Source organism: Schistocerca piceifrons, chromosome 4, assembly GCF_021461385.2.
Source record: "Schistocerca piceifrons isolate TAMUIC-IGC-003096 chromosome 4, iqSchPice1.1, whole genome shotgun sequence".
NCBI lineage: Eukaryota > Metazoa > Arthropoda > Insecta > Orthoptera > Acrididae > Schistocerca > Schistocerca piceifrons.
Window position 1 is genome coordinate 567569382 of NC_060141.1, and position 26331 is coordinate 567595712.

A 26331-nucleotide genomic window follows, 5' to 3' on the forward strand; every position below is an offset into this window, starting at 1 on the left:
GAGAATTTTTAATCCTCCTGTCTAGATTATTGTACAATTTTTAGGAATAATTACAAATCATGTAATTGGTTTTTATTTGAAACTATAGAGATTCCCAATTCCAGCTTTAAGTCCGACTGGAGCTTGTTGGTAGTGAGTTGCTTGACAATAGATGTTGATAATATCTTTATAAAAAGATCTAATCAAAACCACTAGTCATCAATGGCCTGTAAGAACATGACATGCAGTTTCATATATTAAATGATAATACTGATAATGGTAGAAAATTTACTAAATTTGAATTTAGGAGGGTAATCAGTAATCCAAAAATTGGCTATTTTAGGAAATCTCTCAAAGGCACGAATTGGAGTGGTGTATAGAGGAAAATGATGCCATGTCAACAAATACAGCATATTTATTAATAAATTTGTCTTTATCTGAAATTAGAGTAAAGGTATCTTGTGAGATAAAAAGGAATAGTATCTGTCAGCGAGCTCATTATTAGACATACTCCACACATATACACAAATTTATTATGAGCAGAACACAGTCCCACCAAGTACAGTAACAAAATAAAGACAGCATGGGTATAGTGAAGGAGGAGAATGGTACAACAGAGACAGGAAAATGTATGTTATGTTGATCATAGGTCGGGCAGATATCTTTTAACAGTAACTGATATGTTGGCACCAGAAGTGTACAGTATTGTAAAACTTTTTAACAAGCATTTTGTAACTTTTACTCAAAAGATGGGGATGTCAGGCTCACTAGATACTGCCATGGAATGTCTTGGAAAAGCTGTTACAAATAACTTCAGTAATATGAATATGATCTTCACAACATCAGGAGAGGTAATGTTCCCCAAGAAATCTTTAAGACAAAAAGAATATCTAGTGGTTATAGCAAGTATAAACAAAGTTTATACGTTAAACAATGAAAAATCCAGGTTGGAATATCAACAATATTACGAAAATGATAGATTGCTCCTTACCATAAATATGACACACAGAGTTGCAGAGAGGCCAACAAAAAGACTGTTACACATTCAGTTAAAGCCTTCCTCAGAGAGGAAAACACACACTCATTCACACAAGCAAGTACGCCTGAAGCACACATGACTGCTATCTCTGGCTGCTCTGGCCAGAATGCAGCTTTGTCACATCAAACAGAAGCAGTAATCCTGAGTGGGGTGGAGAAGGGGGACGGGCTGCAGGGTATGAGTAGGTGAAGAAAATTCAGTGTATCCTGGAGCAAAATGTAAGGTTTAGATGGTAGTCAGACAAGGCTGCCACATGTAGCATTGAGAGGCTGTAGCAGAGGGGAGAGGAAGAGGGAGACAAGGAGCAGAAAGGAGAGGAGCAGATAAGAGGAGAAAACTGCATTGTCAGACAGCAGCACACAATGAAGGTGAAGGGACAACATGGATTGGGAGGAGGTGATAGGACAGAGTGGGTGGAAACTGTTGGGTGGAGGTTGTGGGGATACGAGATTACCATAAGTTGTGGCCGGGATGATTTCAGGAACAGAGAACCTGTTGTAAGGGTAACTTCCATCTGGGCAGTTCAGAAAATCTGGTGATGGAGGGGAGGATCAAAATGGCTTGGGTTGCAAAGCAGCCATTAAAATCGAGTATGTTATGTTTGGCTGCATGTTGTGCCACTTTGCTCTTGGCTACCATCTGGCAGTTGTCATTCAACCTGGTGGGCAGCAAGTTGACAGTCTTACCAACATAAAAAGCAAACAATTGCTGCATAGCTGGTATATGGTAGGCTTCTTTCACACATGGCACAGCCTCTGATGGTGTAGGATAAGTCCGAGACATGGCTAGAATAGGAAATGCTGGGTGGATGGATCGGGCAGGTCTTGCATCTGGGTCTTCCACAGGTATATGACCCCATGGCGTGCTTCCCAGCAAACTTCTCTCAGAGGCTTCTTCAAAGATCTACGAATTTCAACACTTCATTCTCAGTGCATTTACTCTTTGATGGTATTTGATGCATATAACAAAAAAGAACAGTTTCACTTAATTTGTGGTTTGCACAACCACAATACACAATAGAGAAATATACAACTTTTTTATTTCCTTTCCTACAATTCAATGGTTCATAGAGGACACAGTTGGATTCTGGCCAGAGCAGCCGGAGATAGGGGTCATGTGTGTGTGAGGTGTGCCTGCTTGTGTGAATGAAGGTGTGTGTTTTCCTTTCTGAAGGGGCTTTGGTCAAAATCTCATTGTGTAACAGTCCTTTCTTTGAGACTGTCTGCAACTCGAAGGTATCATCCTTATGGTACATAGCGATCTATCCTTTTCATAATATTGTTTGAAGCTAATTTGTTTTATTTTGAGCTTAGTAAAACATTAAGCCAGTAGAAACACTACCAGGATCTGAGTAAATGCCTACTGTTACAAAGGAGAAGAGACAGAGAAACATGCGTCACTCTGACTATAAACTGATCACAACTAATGAATAACCAATGTCCTGTTATGAGGACACAATTTGCTTTATCATCTTGTATTTTGCTTATATCTGTCTTATTTTCACCAAGTTTCCCAGCACACACCTCCTAGAGGCCTCTTCAATGATCTTGGAATTCCCACACTTACTTCCCAGTGTATTTATGCTTTGATGCTATTTTAAGCAAATAACGATAATAATAACAATAATAATAAACAGTTTCACTTAAATTGTGGTTTACATAACCATAATGCACAATAGAGAAAAATATTGGTTGTAGTATTTATTTCCTTTCCTATGATTCAGAGTAGGTTTGGTATTCTGGTGGAAAGGTGTTCAACAAGGTCCCTTCAACATAAAACAAGAATTTAGGAGTCCAATATATTCAGAATAAAATCAACAACATATCTCATTAGCTATTCCCCTTACAAATTATCTGACTATCTTGATTCAAGACTACTGTTAGCTACATGACAAGTAACAATTTTTATCGTAATTAGAGCTCTACCATAACAACTCATGGATAGTTACCATTGTATGATAAATATCAATGTGACCATGTAGATACAGTAACATTCACAAGAGAGATAAACAACAGCCAATAACATCATGGAAGAGCACCAGCTCCCAATACCTCCTAAAAAAAGTGACTTTTCTGTTTATTCTACTGCTTTACATTTGCTTGGGCAATTACAAATAATTTATATTAGTTCAATGGCAGTAAAGTATTAAATCAGTTTCCATGACCTGCTTCACTTTGATGATTATACTTTGACTCATTTCACATGTATGTATATTACCCTGCACGAAAGGAATAATAAAACTCAGTGAAAATACTTATTGCACAACAAATCAATTTTTAAAATTTTCATTAAGAGAAATGTGTAAGTTTTCGGGGGATAAAAACGGTCCCTAGGTACTTGATATGTAGGGGACGGTAGGACATTCCTAGAGTCATCATTTAAAGCCAATTCTTGAAACATCGTTAATAGACACAACAAAAATCAAAACTTTTTTTGGTACGTTAAAAACTGTATCAACAGATAAAAGTAACAGTATCAAATTGTTATTATCACGAGTGGACAACAAACAAATGTGCCTCAAAGCTGTTGCAATTTGCAATTTTATTCCCACGTTTTTGTGTTGGTATGAAGATCTGCGAGAAATAAACTCAGACCACGTTTTATTTAACATGCTAATTGTTATTCAAAGCTGTCAGAACATCAGCATATCATGTAATTATTAGACTGTGTGTTTTTATCTATTACACAGAGTCAGATTTGTGATTCATAATTTCAAATATTTCTTTAATATGCTTTTCGCCAAATCACAGCTCTTAACAGCTGTGTGTGGGACTATATTCAGCATACAATAACATTTGCAAGTTTTAATACCACACAAAAGTTTAGTGATTCTTCAAGAAAACACTGGTGGAACATCAATATAGTCAGAAAGCCAATATGGTGGAAAGGTGCAAACAAAAGAGCACATAGAAGGAGGAGGAGGAGGAGGAGGAGAACGAAGAGAAGGAGGAAGAAGAAGAAGAAGAAGAGAGCGAAAAACAGGAAACTGATACCACATGGGTAGTAATAGAAAACGAGTACAAACCAATCCAAAATTCATCACATACTTCTCTACATCTACATCTACACTCTGAAAACCACCATGAGGTGCATGACAGAGGGTTTCTTCCTGTTACATTCACATATGGAGCGCATGAAGAATAATTGTTTGGATGCCCCTGTGTGTACAGTAATTATTCTAATCTTATCGTCACGATACGTATTTACGTGATATCTAGGGGACTGTAGGATATTCCTAGAGTCATCATTTAAAGCCAATTCTTGAAACATCATTAATAGACTTTCTTGAGATAGTTTATGTCTATCTTCAAGATCTTCCAGTTCAGTTCCTTCAGGATTTCTGTGATACTCTTCCACAGACTAAATAAACCTGTGACCATTCATGTTGCCTTTCTCTGTATATATTCAACACCCCTTGTTAGTCCTATTTCTTATGGGTCCCATACACTTGAGCGATATTCTAGAACCAGTTGCAGGAGTGATTTGTAAGCAATCTCCTTTGTAGACTGACTGTACTTCTCCGGTATTCTGGCAATAAACTGAATTCTACCACCTGCTTTACCCACGACTGAACCTATCAAGCCATTTCATATCCCTACAAATTGTTACACCCATGCATTTATATGAATTGGCTGATTCCAAACGTGAGTCAGTGCTATTTCAGTCAAAGGATACTATGTATTTTCATTTTATGAAGTGCACAATTTTACATTTTTGAACATTTAAAGCAAGCTGTCAATCTTCGCACCACCTTGAAATATTATCAAGATCTGACTGAATATTTATGCAACTTCTTTCTAATAGTATTAAATTAGACATAACTGCATAATCTGCAATAATCTTACTAATAATCACAGAATTTTTTCTCACAACAATCACATGCAGTACCAACAGGTAAAAACTTTGCTTGTTGAGATATTCTGAAACAAAGATTTTTCGTTCGCTCTTGTATTCCCTTCATCTTTATGTGAGTTTTCCTTAATTATAGAAGGTACTTTAACATGAAATGTAATACTTTTTTGTGCATTCACTTTAAGAAATGTTGTTACTCACTTCCTTCTATTTTCCTCCTCTTCTCTTTTCTTTCTTTCTTCTTCCTCCTTGCGCTTTCTTTCTCTCTCCATTTCTTCTTGAATCTTGCGCAATCGTTCTTGTTCTTCTGCATTCTTTTGCTGTTGCAGTTTTGTCTGTAATTGGCTCATTTGCTCATTTATTCGATTCATCAGCTGAAGGTGTAGACTGTCCACCTGGGCTGTAGTGATTGAGTCATCAGTCTGGAACAGGAGCATATTTCAAAGTAATAATAGAATTGTCATTTGCTATTTAGTTATACCAGTTTACTTGTGTTGTAAAAATAGTTCTTACCTGCATACATGTTTCCTCACATGTTACTCTAAATGAAAGTTGCTTAGTCAAAGTTTTTTAAAATTTTTGAACAATAAATTCCTTTTAAAACATATCACCATGAAATTCATTCGGTAAACTGAGGATGAGTTTGCTATATTGGCAGCAAAATGACTGATGATGACTGATTTAGAGAGAGCATAAAATGAAGATTAGTATTAGTAAGAAAAGTGTTTATGGAATTGAGAAGCTTTTACATTTCTTGTACATTTAAGTGTTATTACTTCTTTTCTGAAAGTGTTTGTCCAGAGTGTAGCCTTGTATGAAAGTGGAACATGGAAAATAAACAGTATGCACAAAAAAAAACTGAAGCTTTTGAAATTTGGTGCTACTGAATAAGGTTGGGGATAGATAGGTAGATGCAATAGCTAACGAAAAGGCAATGAGTTGTGTCATGGAGAGATGAAAATTTCTGGTACAATTTGACAAAAAGGAGGGCACAGTTCATAGGCCACAGCCTGAGGCATCTACAAATAATCAAAACAACCTTCCCCAGCTTGGTGTGGATAGCACTAAGTATCTACAGTCAGACAACTTGTCTCGCATAGCAGTAATTTTGTTTATGGGCCGCTGAATAGTTATGATTAAAATTCAGACAACAATGTTAGCTAACTGAATATCACCATTTTCATACATCTTAGGAACTCTTCAAGGAAGGAAAGTTCTCTGGAGACTGAATGTCACCTGTTCACTTCTGGAGCGACACCTCATGGCAATAATGGGAGCTGTGAGCTACCATACAACCCAGTCTGCCCAACTGCAGTACCAGTTTGACAGGAGCTATGGCCACTTGCTGGCTGCCCGACTCAAGCACCAGTCCAGCGTGAGTCACATTCCCTGTGTGACCTTTTACTGCATTTTTCCTTCACGTCCCTTAAACATTAACTCTGTACCAAGAAATCTGCTCTTATCAGCTTCTTAATCAATACACGCTGCATCTTAGTTCAGTCAGGATGTTGGTGGCAGCTCACGATGACTTCTGGGTAGTGGCAGCTCGTACCGGCCTGGCACTGCAGTCAGGCAACCTTGCACCTATCTCCTGGGCCTACAAAACTTCCTCATCAACCAATCTATTTATTAATTAAAAAATTGGCCAGATGTGAGTACAACATGCACTCTGAAGGTTCTATGCACATTTAATTATGTATACAGACAGCTCATCCATCCTGGGAATCAAGAATCTCGACAATATTTGCCTGTTATCAACATTGATACTGGCAAGATATTGGTCCCAGGGATTCCAAAATTTCTGAGAAAGTTTTGATTTTAAGTTTTACTTTGGATAACAAATGAAAAAAGAAATCTTTTGTGTGATTTAATTACAAATTAACAATTTTTGGATTTTTTCCTTTACTTGTGCTGTGAAACCTTGTTCTCTGCAAAATTTCACAATTCTAGGTCAATGGGAATTGCTGATGATGAGGTCCCATAATCCAAGGAGCATAGGGGACAATCCAGGAGACCTGCACCACCGACTAGGCAAGGTCCTAGCGGAGGTGGTTTGCCACTGCCTTGGGAGAGAGGTTTGGAGGAAAGGTTAACTACTGAATTAGGGTGTTGGTGGTGCCAGATTGTGTTGATTGGAATTTTGAGGTTTTGGAGGGAGTGGAGCTGGAAGTGGGAGACTGAGTAGATGACATGGTATTAGAAGGTGGAAAGTGTAATACCATGTCACCCTCACAACACCCCCACAACGACCCCATTAAGTTTTATTTACATTCCCTCCGCAAACATGCCTTCACCCTAGCCAGATTACGCTCACATATTTTATTTTCTCAGGCTTGTCTGACATTTGGCATAACCCCCAAAGGCCTCACACTTAAAGTTCCCATCTCTGGCTGCAACCCTTCTTTCCATCAGTCCCTATACCAGTTCCAAACTGAACAATCCATTGCCCTCACCCACCTAATCCTTCACCTACACATCAACTCAGCCAAGGAACACACCCGCCAACTCCTATCCTTAATAAAAGTTCTCAATCTTCCCTCTCCCACATCCACACCGGCTATTCAGAGCATCCTCCTACAGGCCAACCGCAAATTAGAACAGCATGCCACCCTTCACCTCAAAAAACTATGCAATCTCCTGGTTTCCCACCTCCAGAAAGGCAACTCACTCACCCTTCACAACCTTTCCAGCAAACCTCAACCACCTCTCATTGCACACAAACCCAGTCTCTCCCATCTACTCTGTCTCCCACTTCCAGCTCCACTCCCTCCAAAACCTCAAAATTCCAATCAACACAATCTGGCACCACAACACCCTAATTCAGTAGTTAACCTTTCCTCCAAACCTCTCTCCCAATCTGAAACCTCTGTCCTATCCAAAGGCCTCACCTTCAGCCCCACTCCCAGATTCAACCAAACAGCCCTCGTCAAAGATTTACTGTCCTACACTCGTACTCTCTGCTGGAAGTATCACTTTGGCACGAAGAAAAATGATCCTAATCCTACCCCTAATGATCCAACTCCCCAAGACACTATCCAAATTGAACCCTGCCTGGAACAGTTACGTCCTCCGTCACAGCGGGACCCACCTCCTCTTCCTCCAAATCATCCTCTCCAAACCTTCCAGGAATTTCTGACTTCCAGCCTTGCCTCTCAATCCTTCTTAAAAAACCTTAATCCTACTCCCAACATCACCACTGCTGAAGCCCAGGCTATCCGTGATCTGAAGGCTGACTGGTCCATCTTCATTCTTCCGGCGGACAAGGGTTCCACGACCGTGGTACTTGATCGTCAGGAGTAAGTGGCTGAGGGACTGCGTCAGCTTTCAGACAACACTACATACAAAGTTTGCCAAGGTAATCCCATTCCTGATGTCCAGGCGGAGCTTCAAGGAATCCTCAGAACCTTAGGACCCCTACAAAACCTTTCACCTGACTCCATCAACCTCCTGACCCCACCGACACCCCGCACCCCTACCTTCTACCTTCTTCCTAAAATTCACAAACCCAATCATCCCGGCCGCCCCATTGTAGCTGGTTACCAAGCCCCCACAGAACATATCTCTGCCTACGTAGATCAACACCTTCAACCCATTACGTGCAGTCTCCCATCCTTCATCAAAGACACCAACCACTTTCTCGAACGCCTGGAAACCTTACCCAATCCGTTACCCCCAGAAACCATCCTTGTAACCATTGATGCCACTTCCTTATACACAAATATCCCGCACGTCCAGGGCCTCGCTGCGATGGAGCACTTCCTTTCACGCCGATCACCTGCCACCCTACCTAAAACCTCTTTCCTCATTACCTTAGCCAGCTTCATCCTGACCCACAACTTCTTCACTTTTGAACGCCAGACATACCAACAATTAAAGCGAACAGCCATGGGTACCAGGATGGCCCCTTCATACGCCAACCTATTCATGGGTCGCTTAGAGGATGCCTTCTTGGTTACCCAGGCCTGCCAACCCAAAGTTTGGTACAGATTTATTGATGACATCTTCATGATCTGGACTCACAGTGAAGAAGAACTCCAGAATTTCCTCTCGAACCTCAACTCCTTTGGTTCCATCAGATTCACCTGGTCCTACTCCAAATCCCATGCCACTTTCCTTGATGTTGACCTCCACCTGTCCAATGGCCAGCTTCACACGTCCGTCCACATCAAACCCACCAACAAGCAACATGACCTCCATTATGACAGCTGCCACCCATTCCACATCAAACGGTCCCTTCCCTACAGCCTAGGTCTTCGTGGCAAACGAATCTGCTCCAGTCCGGAATCCCTGAACCATTACACCAACAACCTGAGAACAGCTTTCGCATCCCGCAACTACCCTCCCGACCTGGTACAGAAGCAAATAACCAGAGCCACTTCCTCATCCTCTCAAACCCAGAACCTCCCACAGAAGAACCACAAAAGTGCCCCACTTGTGACAGGATACTTTCCGGGACTGGATCAGATCCTGAATGTGGCTCTCCAGCAGGGATACGACTTCCTCAAATCCTGCCCTGAAATGAGATCCATCCTTCATGAAATCCTCCCCACTCCACCAAGAGTGTCTTTCCGCAATCCACTTAACCTTTGTAACCTCTTAGTTCATCCCTATGAAATCCCCAAACCACCTTCCCTACCCTCTGGCTCCTACCCTCGTAACCGCCCCAGGTGTAAAACCTGTTCCATGCACCCTCCCACCACCACCTACTCCAGTCCTGTAATCCGGAAGGTGTACACGATCAAAGGCAGAGCCACATGTGAAAGCACCCACGTGATCTACCAACTGACCTGCCTCCACTGTGACGCATTCTATGTGGGAATGACCAGCAACAAACTGTCCATTCGCATGAATGGACACAGGCAGACAGTGTTTGTTGGTAATGAGGATCACCCTGTGGCTAAACATGCCTTGGTGCACGGCCAGCACATCTTGGCACAGTGTTACACCGTCCGGGTTATCTGGATACTTCCCACTAACACCAACCTATCCGAACTCCGGAGATGGGAACTTGCTCTTCAATATATCCTCTCTTCCCGTTATCCACCAGGCCTCAATCTCCGCCAATTTCAAGTTGCCGCCACTCATACCTCACCTGTCATTCAACAACATCTTTGCTTCTGCACTTCTGCCTCGACTGACATCTCTGCCCAAACTCTTTGTCTTTAAATATGTCTGCTTGTGTCTGTATATGTGTGGATGGATATGTGTGTTGCGCGAGTGTATACCCGTCCTTTTTTTCCCCCTAAGGTAAGTCTTTCCGCTCCCGGGATTGGAATGACTGCTTACCCTCTCCTTTAAAACCCACATCCTTTCGTCTTTCCCTCTCCTTCCCTCTTTCCTGATGAGGCAACAGTTTGTTGCGAAAGCTTGAATTTTGTGTATATTTTTGTGTTTGTTTGTGTGTCTGTCGACCTGCCAGCACTTTCATTTGGTAAGTCGCATCATCTTTGTTTTTAGATATATTTTTCCTACGTGGAATGTTTCCCTCTATTATAACTATATATATGTAAGATATGAATTAATAGAGGGAAACATTCCACGTGGGAAAAATATAACTAAAAACAAAGATGATGTGACTTACCAAACGAAAGCGCTGGCACGTCGATAGACACACAAACAAACACAAACATACACACAAAATTCAAGCTTTCGCAACAAACTGTTGCCTCTCAGGAAAGAGGGAAAGACGAAAGGATGTGGGTTTTAAGGGAGAGGGTAAGGAGTCATTCCAATCCCGGGAGCGGAAAGACTTACCTTAGGGGGAGAAAAGGACGGGTATACACTCGCACACACACACATATCCATCCACACATATGCAGACACAAGCAGACATATTTAAAGACCAATATGTCTGCTTGTGTCTGTATATGTGTGGATGGATATGTGTGTGTGTGCGAGTGTATACCCATCCTTTTTTCCCCCTAAGGTAAGTCTTTCCGCTCCCGGGATTGGAATGACTCCTTACCCTCTCCCTTAAAACCCAGATCCTTTCGTCTTTCCCTCTCCTTCCCTCTTTCCTGATGAGGCAACAGTTTGTTGCGAAAGCTTGAATTTTGTGTGTATGTTTGTGTTTGTTTGTGATTATTCTGTGTGATATAATTACTCAAAGTCCACATACTTCAAAAGGAGGCCAAACAAACTTAAAACTTGGAAACATCCTAATTGGAGAAAAGGAGAATGGCAGCTGTATCATGTATTTATGGACAAATTCTTTCACAGAGAAATCTACAATGTTAAAATATTAAGAGGGGTAGATACAGGTTCAGACATTACATTGTCAAAATCAAAATTAAGCTCACACCACTAAAAAAGAATCCAAAATGCAATAAACAAAAGAGGAACTTCGATCCCCACCAATTAAATAGAAATGATAAATATAGTGAAGTCACACAAAACATAAAACTGACAGATAATTTAGAAGAACTGGTTCAAATTCTCAGGCAACAAGCAGAAAATTTAGACCCATTGAATCCACATAAAAGACATGTCTGGTGGAACTCAGAATATGACAAAATTCATGAAGAAAGACATCATGCATGGTTAAAATTTCAAACACACAAAACAGAATAAAATGCAACCAACCTCAAAAATATCAAGAAAAAGTTCACAGAGATTATCAGGCAAACCAAGAGGCAATCACAGAGACTTTTATAAAATGTCCATAATGACAGTCAAGGTGTTAGATTAAATAACTTTGATAAAAAAAAGGATTTCTAAATTTCTTTTTTGAAAAAATTGTTTAAAAATGAGAATTATTTTGGACTGTCCTTGGATCAAACAACATCTGTGTGCAGTCTTTTCAGTGACCTCTGCAAAGTCCATGGACTTGCAACAGTGTCTCTATTTATGGTGTCTCCTCCTTGTCTTCCACAGAATTAATTTTGCCAGTATCAGCCCATACATAAGGTCAACATAAGTATTCAAGAAGCTAGCTCCAAATTTCATTTCCACTCAAAGGAGCTGGTATCCATGTTGTGGATTAAATCCATATGTTCACACCTTGATTTATTCATTCTGTGCAGCACTTTTTGGTATTATGGAGGAGAATGTCAGCATAAAGTTGTATATTTACAGTGGAAATGATGTTACATACTCTGTAATAAGTCTACTTGTCATGTTTAAGGTTATTCCATCTATACTGTGTGCACAGACCTATACTAGATAAAAGCAGAATACTGCCTTGCCAAGGCAGATTGTTACGATCTGGAGGCTCGACATGAGCATTTCAGAAACTGCATGACTTGTTGGGTGTTTGAGGAGTACTGTGGTTGATGTCTTCAACATGTGGTGAAACCATGTCCAGACATCATGGGGTTGGGCAGCCACCCCTCATTAGTGATGTTGGATGTCGTAGGCTGGGCTGACAGGGACCGGCGGCAAACTGTGCCACAACTAACATCAGACTTTAATGCTGGGCAGAGTACAAGTGTGTTTGAAAACACAATGCACTAAACACTCCTAACGATGAGCCTCTGCAGCTGATGACCCATGTATGTGCCAATGTTAACACCTAGACATTGGCAACTATGACTGAAATGGGAACGTGACCATCGGTACTGGACATTGGCACAGTGGCAGAGCGTTGCATCTTCTGACAGGTCATGCCAATGGGAGGGCACAAATCTGTCATCTTCCAGGGGAATAGCTCCTTGACACCTTTACTGTGGGACGGAGACAAGCTGGCGGCAGCTCTATTATGCTCTAGGGAACACTTATATGGTCATCCATGGATACAGTGGAGCTCATGCAAGGCACCATGATGGCCATGGAGTATTGGAGATTGGTGCAGAACATGTACACCAATTCATGACGATCACGTTTCCCGATGGCAGTGGCATTTTTCAGCAAGATAATATGCCATGACACAAGGCCAGGAGTGTGATGGAGTGGTTCAAGGAACAGAGTGGTGAGTTCCAATTGATGTACTGGCCCCTCAACTCACCATATCTGAACCCGGTAGAACACATCTGGGATGTGATTGAATGTGGCATCAGAACCCATCGCCCCCTTCCCAGAATTTAATGGAATTAGGTGACTTGTGCATGCAGATGTGGTGCTAACTCCCTCCAGCACCCTACCAAGGCCTCATTGCTTCCATACCATGACGAGTCACCATTGTTATCTGGCCAAAGGTGTACATACTGGCTGTTAGGTAGGTGGTCATAATGTTGTGGCTGATCAGTGTATATTCTTGTACTGAAAACATCAGATTGTCAGCATAAGAAAACTTCCCAATAGCACCCACACTTGTCAGCTATTTGTAAACACATTAAAGAGGTTAGGTGAAAGCACACTATTCTGTGGGAGTACATATTTTTGGTGTTTCCAGTGACTTTGTTGACGCTCTGGTCTTTTTGTAGGCTTTTATGGAGTGGTATGATTTCTTCATGAAAGCTGTTTGCTTTATTGTGTCCTAAGCTGCAGTCAGATGTACAAACATAGCTTCAGTAAGGTTCTTTTCTAGGCATTCTCACAGGGCCAGTGCTGCATTAGATTGAGGATTTTGATTTGTGAGTTCTGTGGCTGAATTTTCTTTTTATATGAGGAGGGATTCTATTTCTACTGATTACTGCTTCAGAATCAATCATCCAATCACTATGTACAGAAGCTCAGCAAAGATATTGACCTACAGTCATTTGGATCAATTATAGGCTCACCTAGGTTCAATACATCCATAACATGGACTTGCCTCTAGATGTTCCCTATATCGAATTTATTCAGACATTCACAGTTGAACTGAAAACTATTCCTTTGTTTTAGGGACAAAATGTTTGGTACACTTGATCTGGATTTCATCAATGCAGCCTCTTTTTCAATTCTTGCACCAGTCTATTGTAGATCCTTCTTTGTGTGCTGGGTTTCATTCTTTTTTCTTATTTCTTAGTATTCTTGGTTTCTACTTGTCTAACTGGTCTCATTTGTATTCATCCTTATGATTTAAAAGAACCTAATATGCAATTTTATGTGTACTGTGTAGTGTTTATTTGTCTTCATCAACAGCAGCATAACAAACCCAGTCTGCAAACTAATCAGTCCACTGATTACATTTAAAACACAAAATACAGCTGTTAACAAACACCAGCAAGATGTAATTTAGTGTCAATCCCCACCCCCCTGCCCACTGACTTACACAACAAAATTACTTGCTATTGGCGCTTCATACCCACAGAGAGACAGAGACCACATTAAATATTTCATGCCTCAATAAATGACAAATACCAGAATGTTTCACAACTGATACACCTGTAAATACTACCAACCTTAATTTTTTTCAATGCTGTCTCAATATCACTGTGGAGTTTTTTTACTTCTGCTGCACTGGATTCTTTGTCCTTTTTGAGCTGAGGAATAATTTTCTCCATCCTACTAAGATTGTCCTGAAAAGAGACAGAAACAGCTTATATCATGTTGAAAACAGTGGCTTATAAATCATTGCAAAAATTAAATAGCAAACAAGAACTTGTAGAAATCTTAACCGGATAAGTGATGATTAAGAACAGTGCATTTCTTCAGCAAAAGAAGAAATAATAACAGAAAAGAGCAGAAATGAAGATATTAAGAATTATGCATCAGAAGGCAAAGAGTGAGAAATCAGGAACAAAATTAACAGCAGAAAAATGGGTCAAGCACATGTTATTGGCTATACAGTCATTCTCTTCAGTTACTGTTGATTAATCTAGAATGCACTCATTCATTAATTCATTTACAAATCATGTTTCAGAAATGTCATTGAGAAAGAGTGTCATCAAGACTGTAATGAGTGAAGTTATGAATTAACAGGCAGAAGCTGCTAACGTAGGCTTGTAGTGTTATAAAATTGCTTACACTAATGTTCGTACTCCTGCAGCTAGTGCAGTCACAGGTAATGTCTTATTAGGCTATTATATTTTTAATGGACAATTATTTAATACATTAATTTTTTCATTTCATGAGGAGTTGATTCTTGTTGATCTTTATTTTAATTTAATGGAAGGCTAAATTAACAAAAACCATATTAAACAATAGTAAAAGCATAGAACATTCAGGCTTCCTAGTACTGTCCTGGCCCAAAATCTGTAAATCCTAAACTTGGATTGCAATGGAGTGAAAACAACAAATTTATATTGTTGAAAAGTGAATGGATCCTATATCTCGTTCTCATAAACTCATCAGTGACATTAAATACTAATGGAAATGCATATTTTGGCCCATTTCCACAGATGATGCAACAGAAGGTTATTAATTTGATGGGAGTATGTACTTCCAATTCAGGCTAGGATACAGATGTAGCTTTGAAGATTCTTTCTGTAAGAAGAAGACCCAGTATTAATAATATTGGGTAAAAATTCTATTAACTAAGACATTATAGGACTGATGAAGAGTCAGCTAGAGGTTTGTCAGTTTCAGATGCTAACAAAATGCTAATCAGTCAAGTGCTGAATTTGATGGGATACCCATAGGAAGAATTTTACTGCAATGTAATGAGTGTTGACATGTCAGATGAGGCTGTCAAGTGTTGTTCCCTCTTTATGTGTCAAAGGTTAGTGCACAGATGTGTTGTCACTCTAATCAATATTAAAAACACATAAATTTGTGTTTGAAAGGATTCTGCCTTGAGCAAAACACAGTTATTCCTTTACTTCTATACCCTGGCATGTTTCACTGCAGTTCAGTATCATCAGTGGGCCTTTATTTTTACCAAATTTTGTTATACGTTAGCAAAAGAAAAACTTGACAGGTTTTACACAGTAGCAAAGGAAATGAGATGGCAGCAATTTTTTCTGAGGTAGCTGCCTTTTCTCAGAATGGATTGAACCTGCTACTGGAAAAAAAACCTCAGAAAGAGAAACACCACATGCTAGTTCTGAAAAGTATATTAACAACCAATTATGAAGAGTGGTAATCCACTCACAATGATAATTATGTGAATTACTTCATATATAGAAGGTAGCTGCTTTACAAAAACTGCTGGTCTTTCTATTACACAATTCAGCTGCTATTTTTATCTACTAATTCGTGTTAGCTGTAATGGTAGAAACAAACAGCAAATATTTTTGCAACATGTTCAGGAGATGATCTGAAAGACTGTATAAATCTATGATAGTCTACATATCAAAATGTTTTACCTTTAGCCTGTTGATTTTGGTGAGTCCCTTTATTCTAGGTTGATATTTCTTCTTAACCAAAAACATTCGAACATTCTTCTGTATTACAATTAAGCAATGTCTTCTATATAATATTTTATATTTCACTGAAACAGTTGACAATAAATCAGTACAGGACATCTCGATTATGTAGGAAACTGGTACGATAAAGGCTTATAAATACATTAATCTATGTTACTAGATGGCTGGCTTTTGTTCAACTGCATTTCATTTTCAGATACAACATACAAGAATTCACATTCAGCACAGACATTCATTGATGAAGGAATATGATAACCTTTGCTTTTACCTACATTGTTCCAATTTCAGGACAATCTTTCACATTAAAACTAAGTTTAAGGTATGTGATTGTACGTAAGAAAGAGCACTTAAACATTAATAATTTAAAAATGAAATCTTAAATTTTAGATCTCAGAAAGGAAACTTGAAATATTTATCTCTTTACCTGTACATAAGCACCAATTGATGGTTAAACCTTTTAGTTTGTTCCTGTTCGAGAAGTTACAAAATCACAGGTATATTCTGCTGCTTTACCTGTGACTAGCTAATTCAAATGTTAGTAGTGAAAACAGTTTTCATTGTTGGTGTATAAATCATAGGACATGACAAACAGCAGCAGATGGGGTCATTCCATGTCAAGTGGTCTAGGGCTGCCTGCTCGATCCACTTGGATTTTGCTGAAATTTCGTATGTAGAGTACCACATATCCCAAATGAACTTTGATTATGTTTAGATTTTCCAGTGGAATATTTGTTGAGATACAGTCGTATGTTTGACCCCATACGCTGACCACATACAGTACGACACTGAGCTTTCACCAACTTTGAGGCCTGATATCTCTCTTGGTATTTTTTTTTCAAACATGAAACTTAGCTGGTTGGTGCTCTTTTTGACACTGTATGCCAGTGTTAGGATGTTCAAAACATATTCATTCTAATGAGAGTGGTTCTAAAACATTTCTAAAAGAGACTTTTGTGCAAAACGGGATTGAAAATACCCTATTTTTAGCCATTTTACAAAAATCGTCAACTTTACACTAGGCCAACTGTGATACAATTTATCTACTTATGGCACACACAGAAATAATAATTGTTACTACCATAAAATAGACTGCAAAATGTTGTACAAGCTAGCCAAGTTCCATGCTTAAAAAAATACCAAGAGAGATATTAGTTCTTAAAGTTGGTAAGGTCTCAAAGTTGGTAAGTGGTCAGGGTATGGTGTCAAACAAGTGGTTTTATCTCTACGAGTATTCCACTGGAGAAATTAAAGCTTGATCAAAGTTCGTTTGAGACATGAGGTACTCTATATACAAAAATTCATCAAAATCCAAGAGGGCAAGTGGGTCACTTTCAAAAAATTAGACATGAAATGTCCCTGTAGTTTCTAGCCACCAACCTACAAACATCACCCTACATTAAATCTACAGCATCTTGAAGGAGAAAACATGAAATAATGTTGGCAATTCTTTAGTTCTTGCTGGGAATGTTAGTGCTTGTAGTGCTCTTTAAAGGATAAGTTGCAATGAGTATTTCATACTGCTTAAAATGATTTTTAAAGCTCATCAAAAATTACATTCATCCTAATGGTAAAAATAACAACTCCCCATGTGGCAGCAGGAGAACACACTGTCTCCAACAATCAGACTTTCTTTTTCATTCCATCTGGTAAATTCCCTTGACTCAGGGTTCTGGGCAACTTTTCCAAACTCTATCCCTTTTTCTAAACCTCTCCAGTCCTCTACCTTTACCCCTCTTCCTTCCCCTTCAGAGAAGATTTTTTTAATCTATCCAATTACATTACATTCTTCGTAATGGATATCCTTACAACAATATCAATCCAAATTACAAGGATTTTGAATTAATAAGTGGAAAAAAAATGTCAGTTCCCACTGTATATATTTTAGAGCCTTTGGCAGATGTTTACTCAAAATGAAAGAAAAAATGGGCACTAACAATAACTGCAACAGAACAGGTAAGTCCTTTGGGCAGCTACTAAAAGTATAATGAATATATATTTTAGTTCTACTGTCTTGATCAATACTGAGGCCAAAAAACAGTACGAGGGTTATGAACAGATGCAGGATGGGTCATTTGCACCTCTCTCAAGCTAAGGCAATAATGACTTCCCTTCCCTTCCACATCTAATCCACTCCTATATATCAGTGATCATAGGAACTTAATTATTACAATAAATAAATTTATATTTTGGATATCAAATACCATATTATATACTCTTCATAGCAAAAAAAATTTACAAGCAGATTATAACAAGAGTAACAGCAAAATGTATTGTAAGAGTATAAAGTACATATACTCAAGCATTCTTTTACTAACATACTGTGCTAGAGAAGCCCAATGGCACCACTCCACAGATTAAAAAGCAATAAGCTCAACTTCCTCTACTTCTGCATAGCTTTTGTACATAACAAAGGAAAAGCTACAGTAGATGTAGGAAGACAAATAACCCCCTAACTGACAAATCAAACTGCAACCAATCAAGAATATATACTAAACACAATTAATTGTTTTATTTTATACTCCAACTTCTGTTTTATCAGTAGTGATTGGCGGATGTAGCTAGATGTTGTGGTTTATAGAGGAACTGATGTAGTTTCTTAAAGAGACAGGTACAATGGATTGGTATGAGTGTGCACATGCATTTAATACATACCTGTAGAGTGTGTAACCCTTCCCAGACAAATCCTTGAGTAAGGTTTTTATTAGATTCATTGTGACTCAGTTCTTAGCTGCATAAAAAGTTCCATACAGAGCTTTACGATGTCAGCATACTGGACCAAAAATTAGCCATCCTAAGGAGACATCAAGCTAATACTGTGTAACACTGCCTCTAGCAGTAATGGCCTTCAGTCAGTCCGAAGATTTCTTCAGGTATGCCATACCCACCCAAAGCCATTCACTGATGGTTGGATCTTATATGGAGTTACCAGACTGCGGAGTGCTGAGAACTCCGTTCCACTCACTTGACCAAATGGCTCCTACACGTTTTCTATGAGATTAAGACCCATGATTTAGCAAGCTAGTTGAGGTGCAGTAGGCTGCCTGAGTGTGCATCAAACCATGAACATATGCTTGCATCTCTGTGAATAGAGATGTTGCCGTCTTAGAAGACTCATTTTGAAGATTCAGAAGAAAGCACAACATTTGGTCATTAAGGATGTTTAAATAAACATCTTGGTTCTGTTCACGGTAACCTGAATAACCAGGACCAAGTTATGGTGTGTAATAAAAAAAAAAAATTAAAAAAAAAATTTGTCAGTAATATGATGGCCATTACATATTACTGAGTAACAAATCTGTGTTTATGTTTTACTATGTATGTCACAACATGTCCCAATTGTACTGTAATTCATTTCCATGCCTAATTTAATCAAAATTGTATTGTTAACAGTACTCTTACTGTTTTCAACTGTTGAGAATATGTAAAAGCACTGGTGGCTCCGTCCTCCCAGGTGGTATGTTGAGTGAAAGTTTGTGTTAAGGTCAAAGTATAACTGTGAATGTACTATGGAAAAAGTATTTGGTTTCCATTAAACTTTAATCAAAATCAGAAGTACTGTGTACATTATTGTTATCAATGTGCTGAACTAATGTTCCAGTGAATTACATGATCAATGGTGGAAGATGCAGCAAACAGATTTCGACATCCATTATCAGCATTATAATGAAGGTACAAGTTAAGTAATATGTTACATTATTGTAACATCCCACTACTGCTTTCATTAAATTTGTAGTATGCTTCATTTTCTTATTTTAAAGAATCAGTAAACAAATAAATAGAAATTATGACTCATAGAGTTGCATTGGTAGGTGTGTAGTTACAACTTCATTTACTGATAGCAGCATTCAGTTGGCTTTAATAATCGACGAGGTGTGACACATGTCTCTGGTTAGTTATAATCTGTTTACGACCACTATTCTTACGCCATATTACATAGCTGTGAGTGATGCTCCATTCCTTGTAGACAGGAACTACTCTATTTTGATACAAAAAACAAATGAAGCAATTTCATTTAGGGTGTGGTCATGGATGCATCGTAACATGATAGTTCCTTTCTGCTATCTAGTCATGACTCCACATCGAGACATCTTACTGTACTGATTCCATACAACCTACAGATACATACACAACATTTCAGTCCCAAGACTTATGTCAGAAGTGGAGAATCACACAGATAAAGTAACCAATGTGCCCTTTTAATGGGATGGGCTTTGTCTGGTGACCTTATTTATTTGGTTTTAAGACAATTACTGCCTGAAACACACATGGCTAAGAAATTTACTCTTGCCTTCATCGATGGTAATTTCTTGAGAGAGGGTATCTGAACAATGGGCATTAGCACAAACAATTTCCAGTAGAAGTCTACTTTGTGCAGTGCATCACATAATCTGTACTGAAATAGGAAAAAAGACTAGATCTGAACTGTTCTCATCTACACTGGTGATGCTGCACTGTCCAGATTTTCTAAGCAGATAATGGTAACATGGATGGTTTTAGTACAATCTTCCTCGGAATCTGTTTGATATAAAGTTCTCACTCTCTCCCTTAGTTTTCAACATCTTGAGGCACAATATGAAGAAAACTCTATCTAATGCTTTGTTTTCAACATTCTTCAAGAACATAGTCCAAGCTATCCTCCAAATTATCCACATTATCATCTTCAAAAATATCAAGCCATTTTCTGCAAAATCACAAAATATTTCATGAACAATTTCATCATCATATCAAACCTTGCCTTGGCATGTTGATACAAGTGAGCTCATGTAGCAGAAATGTGCCTCTGCACTAATGCACAAGGAGAAAATGTACATACTTCCATACCTTGACTGTACGACCCGTGGTCTATTCAAAATTACTTTACAACTAACAGCTACAAAGGAAATGGTGAGGTGAGGCTCACAAGGAAGGCACAGCACAAATTCAGCCATTCCCCCATCACGAGGCCTGTTGCCTGAGCAACCACTTGCAATTCCTAGGTTTTCACCCCACCATGACATTTCTAAGATTGTATATCCTGTAGTTTCAGGCAGCTAGCTGTCCTGTGAAAACACTGATTATGTGTTGGGATTTGTTTATTTTAACTTCTTACAGCTCCAGAGTTAATATTTTACCTCATTTTGTTATCGTTTGTCATGTGTTGTGTCATACTCAACACTGTTAGTAGCTAGTTTTTCAAATGTTACTCAGTGGAAGAGTTCAACATGAAACAAATGTCTCTCGGTCAGGACACTGGTGTATGAGGTCCATCAAGGGAAACAGTTTAAGCATTATGTACCTACAGCGTCAACAATGTTTGTAGAAAATGATGCCAAACATTCTGTTGTTACGGACATGATGCCTAGTATAGCAGAAGTGAAAAAGGACACATGTACCTTCAGCTCAAAACACTGAAGTAAGTGATAAATTTAAAAAGCAGAACTTTGGATCTAATATCTGTGAATAAACCACAATTCCCCTTATACTAAATCTATGTGCTGACAAAAGCATACAGCCATACAGTCATTAGGCTGTCACCTTTTTCACTGTCATTTCAACCCAACAGAATTGTATTGACCCAGTTGAAAGGATATGTTGCCAGCAATAACAATCATCAAAAAATTTGCTGTCTGCAGTTCAGGCACTCAGCAATGAAGCTGTTAGGGAAGTCATCTGTTATGCAGCACATAATGGAAAAAGCATAGTAAAATGGAGTATTTTAAAAAAATTATAACAGGAAGCGATATGTTAGTGAACATTGGCTGTGACAATATTACTTCAAGCATAAATGCAACAAGAGTAATGTCAATATGGTTTTTCCATTGTTATCACACAGAAGATCAACAGGTGGATTCAACTGAATTTTTGGTATGTGCAGATTAAATGCCTGAATAGAAGAAATATGTTTTTATAAGTTCTGATCATTATTATGAAATCAAACAGGTTGCAGGAGAGGTTTTGATGCATGAATGCAGCATTGTGCATCACATTTACTTCAAATTATATCATGTTAGGGATCTCTGGGTGAGTTACAGTTTAGAGCATATGCAAATATGAATATTCTTAAGATCTCATTTGCATAACGTTTCATTTAAATTCAATAACAAAATAGTGTCCTGCATGTCAAAAATCACCACCAGAAAATGGTTTTTTGTAAAGATTCCGTATATTGTCTAAAAAGTTTAGTGTGACAAGTAGAACCAAAATGAAAACATACTGCAGCTTTTCCAGAAGATACTGATGCTACTTCCAACTTTGCAGACCGAATAGTTTGAGCATGTGAGTGAGTTGAATGAAATGTAAAATTACGTGTGTGTTCTGTGCAGGATGTGGCAAGTCAGCTTCATGCCTTCACATGTTCCTACTAAAATGTCAACTATAAAGCAGCTTTGAACAATCAATGCAAGAACTACAGTCTCCACTGAACAGCTCATAGAAGGTAGATCTGTAAGTACATGAAAAGAAAGAAATAAAATCACTAAGAAATTGTGCCAGAAAAATTATGGGCACTGAACTTTTAGGCAGGCCAACTGTGCCCAAATTTTTAGTGGTCCAGGGACCAGAGTGGAAACTCTTTCTCATTTGTGAGTAGAACCCTTCTCACCCTTCTATAGTATTTGTCCACCTTCGTAGCTGACTGGTCAGCATGACTGACTGCCATGCGGGGGCCCACGCTTGATTCCAGTAATGCCTGAGATTTTTTGCTGGTGGGAGGATTGGTACAGGATGTACTCAGCCTCATCAGGCCAACTGATGAACTACTCAACCAATTAGTAACAGTTACAAGATCAAGAAACACAACAAAGACTGGGAGAGCAGTGTGGTGATCACATGTCCGTCCATACTGCATCTGATGATGCCATTGGCTAAGTGTGACACAGTGATTGATCGGGCTTGGTTGGTCTGTCTAGGGGCAGAAGGCAGAATTTAACAATTATATTGTTTATCTTGCTACATCTCAATTTACTAGTGCTTGTGTAGAACACACATATTCTTAAATCCTCCATGACTGTCAATCTCCGTTATTTCAGTGTGCCCTATTATTTTTTCCCTCTGTCAATTTTAGTTTCTTATTATCAGTGATAAAACACATTTTTTATGACATACTTATGTAACAAGCTCCACACAAAAACAGTGTGTCAGCTTTGAATGGGAACTGCTGAATTCACAATGTAAATAAATAAAACATTTACTTATTCACTGCATGGCATGAATCAATAATGGCTTTGTCGATAAGGTGAGTTATATGCTTCCCACATCTACAAAATTGTTTCACAGAAAACAGACATCTGTTCTACTTAAAAATAACATTTAACATACAACTATCTTTTTTATTTGGTGTTAATTTGCAATAGTCAGCTATAAAGGAAAATTTTTTGGTTCAGAGGTCAGTTGGTTAGTGCTGTTTAAAAGCCTGAGAGTGAGGTAGAGGACAGAAATACTACTCATGCAAAGCTAATTTGTGAAGCAAGTCATGCATGAAACACAATTTGATATACATACACTTTATCACTGACAGTGAACACCATTGGGCTTTCTTCCATTGTGAACTGAGTAACCATTTCTTAATTTTGTTCACCATTGCTGATATGTTTTCAGGATCAGATTTCATAACTGCATCAAATTCTGAAAACTTGCCTGGTCTGAAGAACACTTTGGTTACACCAAAGCGGTAATCATCCTCTGTCATTCCTAAAGCCTTGAGTAATGCCTGTGAAAGTAGCCAAAATTACACATAAATACACAACGTAATGTTAGTAGATAGATACCTCATTTGAAAATTATTATCTGCAATGCATAAATTGATACAGTGGACGGACATACGTCACTGAATGATGTTTCTTAAGAGCAACAAGTACAATAATGGTGTGGGCTGCTTAAATTCAGGGCAACCATTTACTTGTTCTCCACATAAGAATGTGATTTCAGCATTAAAAATGAGGATCAGCACTTACAAGCAGATGAGCTTCTGTTTATTGATTTTTGGTTGCTACTTTGCAACACACAGCGCAAACTTGCTTCATATCCAGGGTTACAAAGTACTAACCAATTTAAGAATTTTAACCTCTACTTCATGCAAGTCTAAGGTTATAGGGTAACATTTCTTACAAATTTTTCCCTGCTTGTCATTTTTTAGTGACATTCAGGTTACATTTATTGGTGAATAACACATTTAAAGTCAACACATTTTGGGAAATGAGACTCCCTCCAAGTAGAACTTTCAATCTAATACTGTATGCATGTTACCCCACTCATTTCTCCTAAGGACTCCATTCACAGTTAACTCTGAATACTCTACTGTAAACTGCACCTTCCCCGATCAAGGATTTAGGTTTCTCATTACAAAGGAACATTACCAGGTCCTGAGGTCTCTGTTAAAATTGTTTCTTTTTTTAAGGGCTGGTAAATACACCCTCACCTTCTGTTTCATTTATTTTTATTTGAATTTTATGTTATCAAATTATTATTTGTTTATTTCATTAAAACTTTTATTTCAAATAATACGATGATTTTTTAAGGTATTTAACATCGATTACCTACAATCATGAAAATATTTAGAGCAGGTGGATTGTTGTGTATACCAAAATTTCATAAATATTTAGAAATAGGTGCAGGCTTGTGGGACAAGTGTACTTAAATAGCGACATTATGAGCAATACAATACTGACATGTGTAAAGCCCATTTCAACATGCCACAGGAATGAGAGATCAAATTTTGTGGTTGTATACTGCATATAACTAATCAGTATTAAAAAATCACAAGAGAAGAAGGTATACAGAAAAAGGGCTGGATGGTCCAACAAAGATTCCAAGATCGAATATTGGATTTTAAAGTGTACCCAGGAGCAGGTAAAACTTCAGATGACAGTTTAGTATTGGTGAAGAGAATCTTCCAGGAGAATCATTGTGGAAAGAAATGAGATACTGAAATACTGAGTAATGATGAAATCTATCTTAAGGTCTCTTAGTTTGTAGATACTGCAATAATGAATACCAAATTAGGCAGTTCAGTTGAATAGGAATGGACATCTCTAAAACAGGAAGCCACAGATATTGGACAATCATTAAGTACAAGGGTGAACACTTGATGGGTTTGAATCTAGCACACTTGCATGAGCCAACCTTGAACCTTCACGTGCATGCATGAATTTTTTCCCGCCTGTCAATAACGTCAGTTGCTGTTGAGTGAGGTGTTGTGTAGTACTTGTGTCAATTTTTCATTGCAAGGAAAATGACGGAAAGATTGCAGCAGCGCTGCTGCATCAAATTTTGCCAGAAACTGGGAGACAGCCAGATGGAAACCATTCAGGAAATTCAGATGGCTTTTTATGATGATGTTAAGAGCGTCACATAGATTAAGAAATGGTACAACCAGTTTAAAGATGGCTGCAAATTGGTGGAGAGTAAGACAAGCTCTAGTCGGCCGTCAACATGCAGAAATGACCAGGTCATTGCCAACATGAACGCTGTGCTGATGCAGGACCATCATGTGACTATCAGAGAAACTGTGGAAGAGTTTGGCATCAGCACTTTTTCAGCACATTCCATTATGACCGAAGATTTGATCATGAAGAGAGAGTCAGTGAAATTCGTGCTGGAGCTGCTGATGGCAGTGCAAAAGCAGCTTCATGCTGAAGTTTCACAGGATATTGTGGACTCCACAAAGAGAGGCCCCAACTTTGTGAACACCACAATCACTGGTGACAGGTCCTGAGTGTATGGGTATGACCCGGAAATCAAATCCCAGGTGTCATAGAGGAAGCACGGCTCATCACCTAGACCAAGGAAGGCCTGCCAGGTATGCAGCAACATCAAAGTGATGCTAACCGCTTTCTTCGGCTCTCATGGTGTGGTACTACCATGAATACACACCACAGGATGAAACTATCACCAAAGAGTACTACAGGGATGTTCTCCTTTGCCTATGTGATGTGCAGTGCAAGAGACTGGAGTTGTGGTCAATAGGAAATTGGCACCTCCATCACGACAATACTCCAGCACAATCCTCGCACTTGATTCAGACTTTTTTGACAAAAAACCAGATTCCTGTGCTTCAACAGGCTTCTTACTCTCCTGGTATGGCTCCCTGTGACTTCTGGCTCTTCTCCAAACTCAAGACGCCATTAAAAGGAATGCTATTTCAGACAAGAGAGGACAATATGGCAGCAGTGGCAGGTGAGCTAAACTCCATTCTGAGAGAGGCTTTTTCGGCATGTTTCCAACAATAGCGGCACCACTGGGAGAAGTGTGTGAAGTCCCAAAGGAACTACTTTGAGGCTGATTAGGTGTCCAATGCTCCAGATCAGCCAGTCCCCCCCC

At 38.8% G+C, this 26331-nt stretch overlaps 1 protein-coding gene across 4 annotated transcripts in view; it reads right to left on the minus strand.

Annotated features, from left to right (window-relative positions):
* The window catches only part of LOC124796453 (myosin heavy chain 95F), a 395608-nt gene that overhangs the window by 44586 nt on the left and 324691 nt on the right, over positions 1 to 26331 (minus strand). For all 4 annotated transcript variants that reach the window (XM_047260674.1, XM_047260673.1, XM_047260671.1 and 1 more), the window contains exons 16-19: positions 23515 to 23722; positions 15976 to 16100; positions 14131 to 14247; positions 5072 to 5292 (exon numbers count right to left, since the gene is read on the minus strand). In XM_047260674.1, the coding sequence (XP_047116630.1) occupies positions 5072 to 5292; positions 14131 to 14247; positions 15976 to 16100; positions 23515 to 23722 (671 nt within the window). The remainder of the gene's footprint in view (positions 1 to 5071; positions 5293 to 14130; positions 14248 to 15975; positions 16101 to 23514; positions 23723 to 26331) is intronic.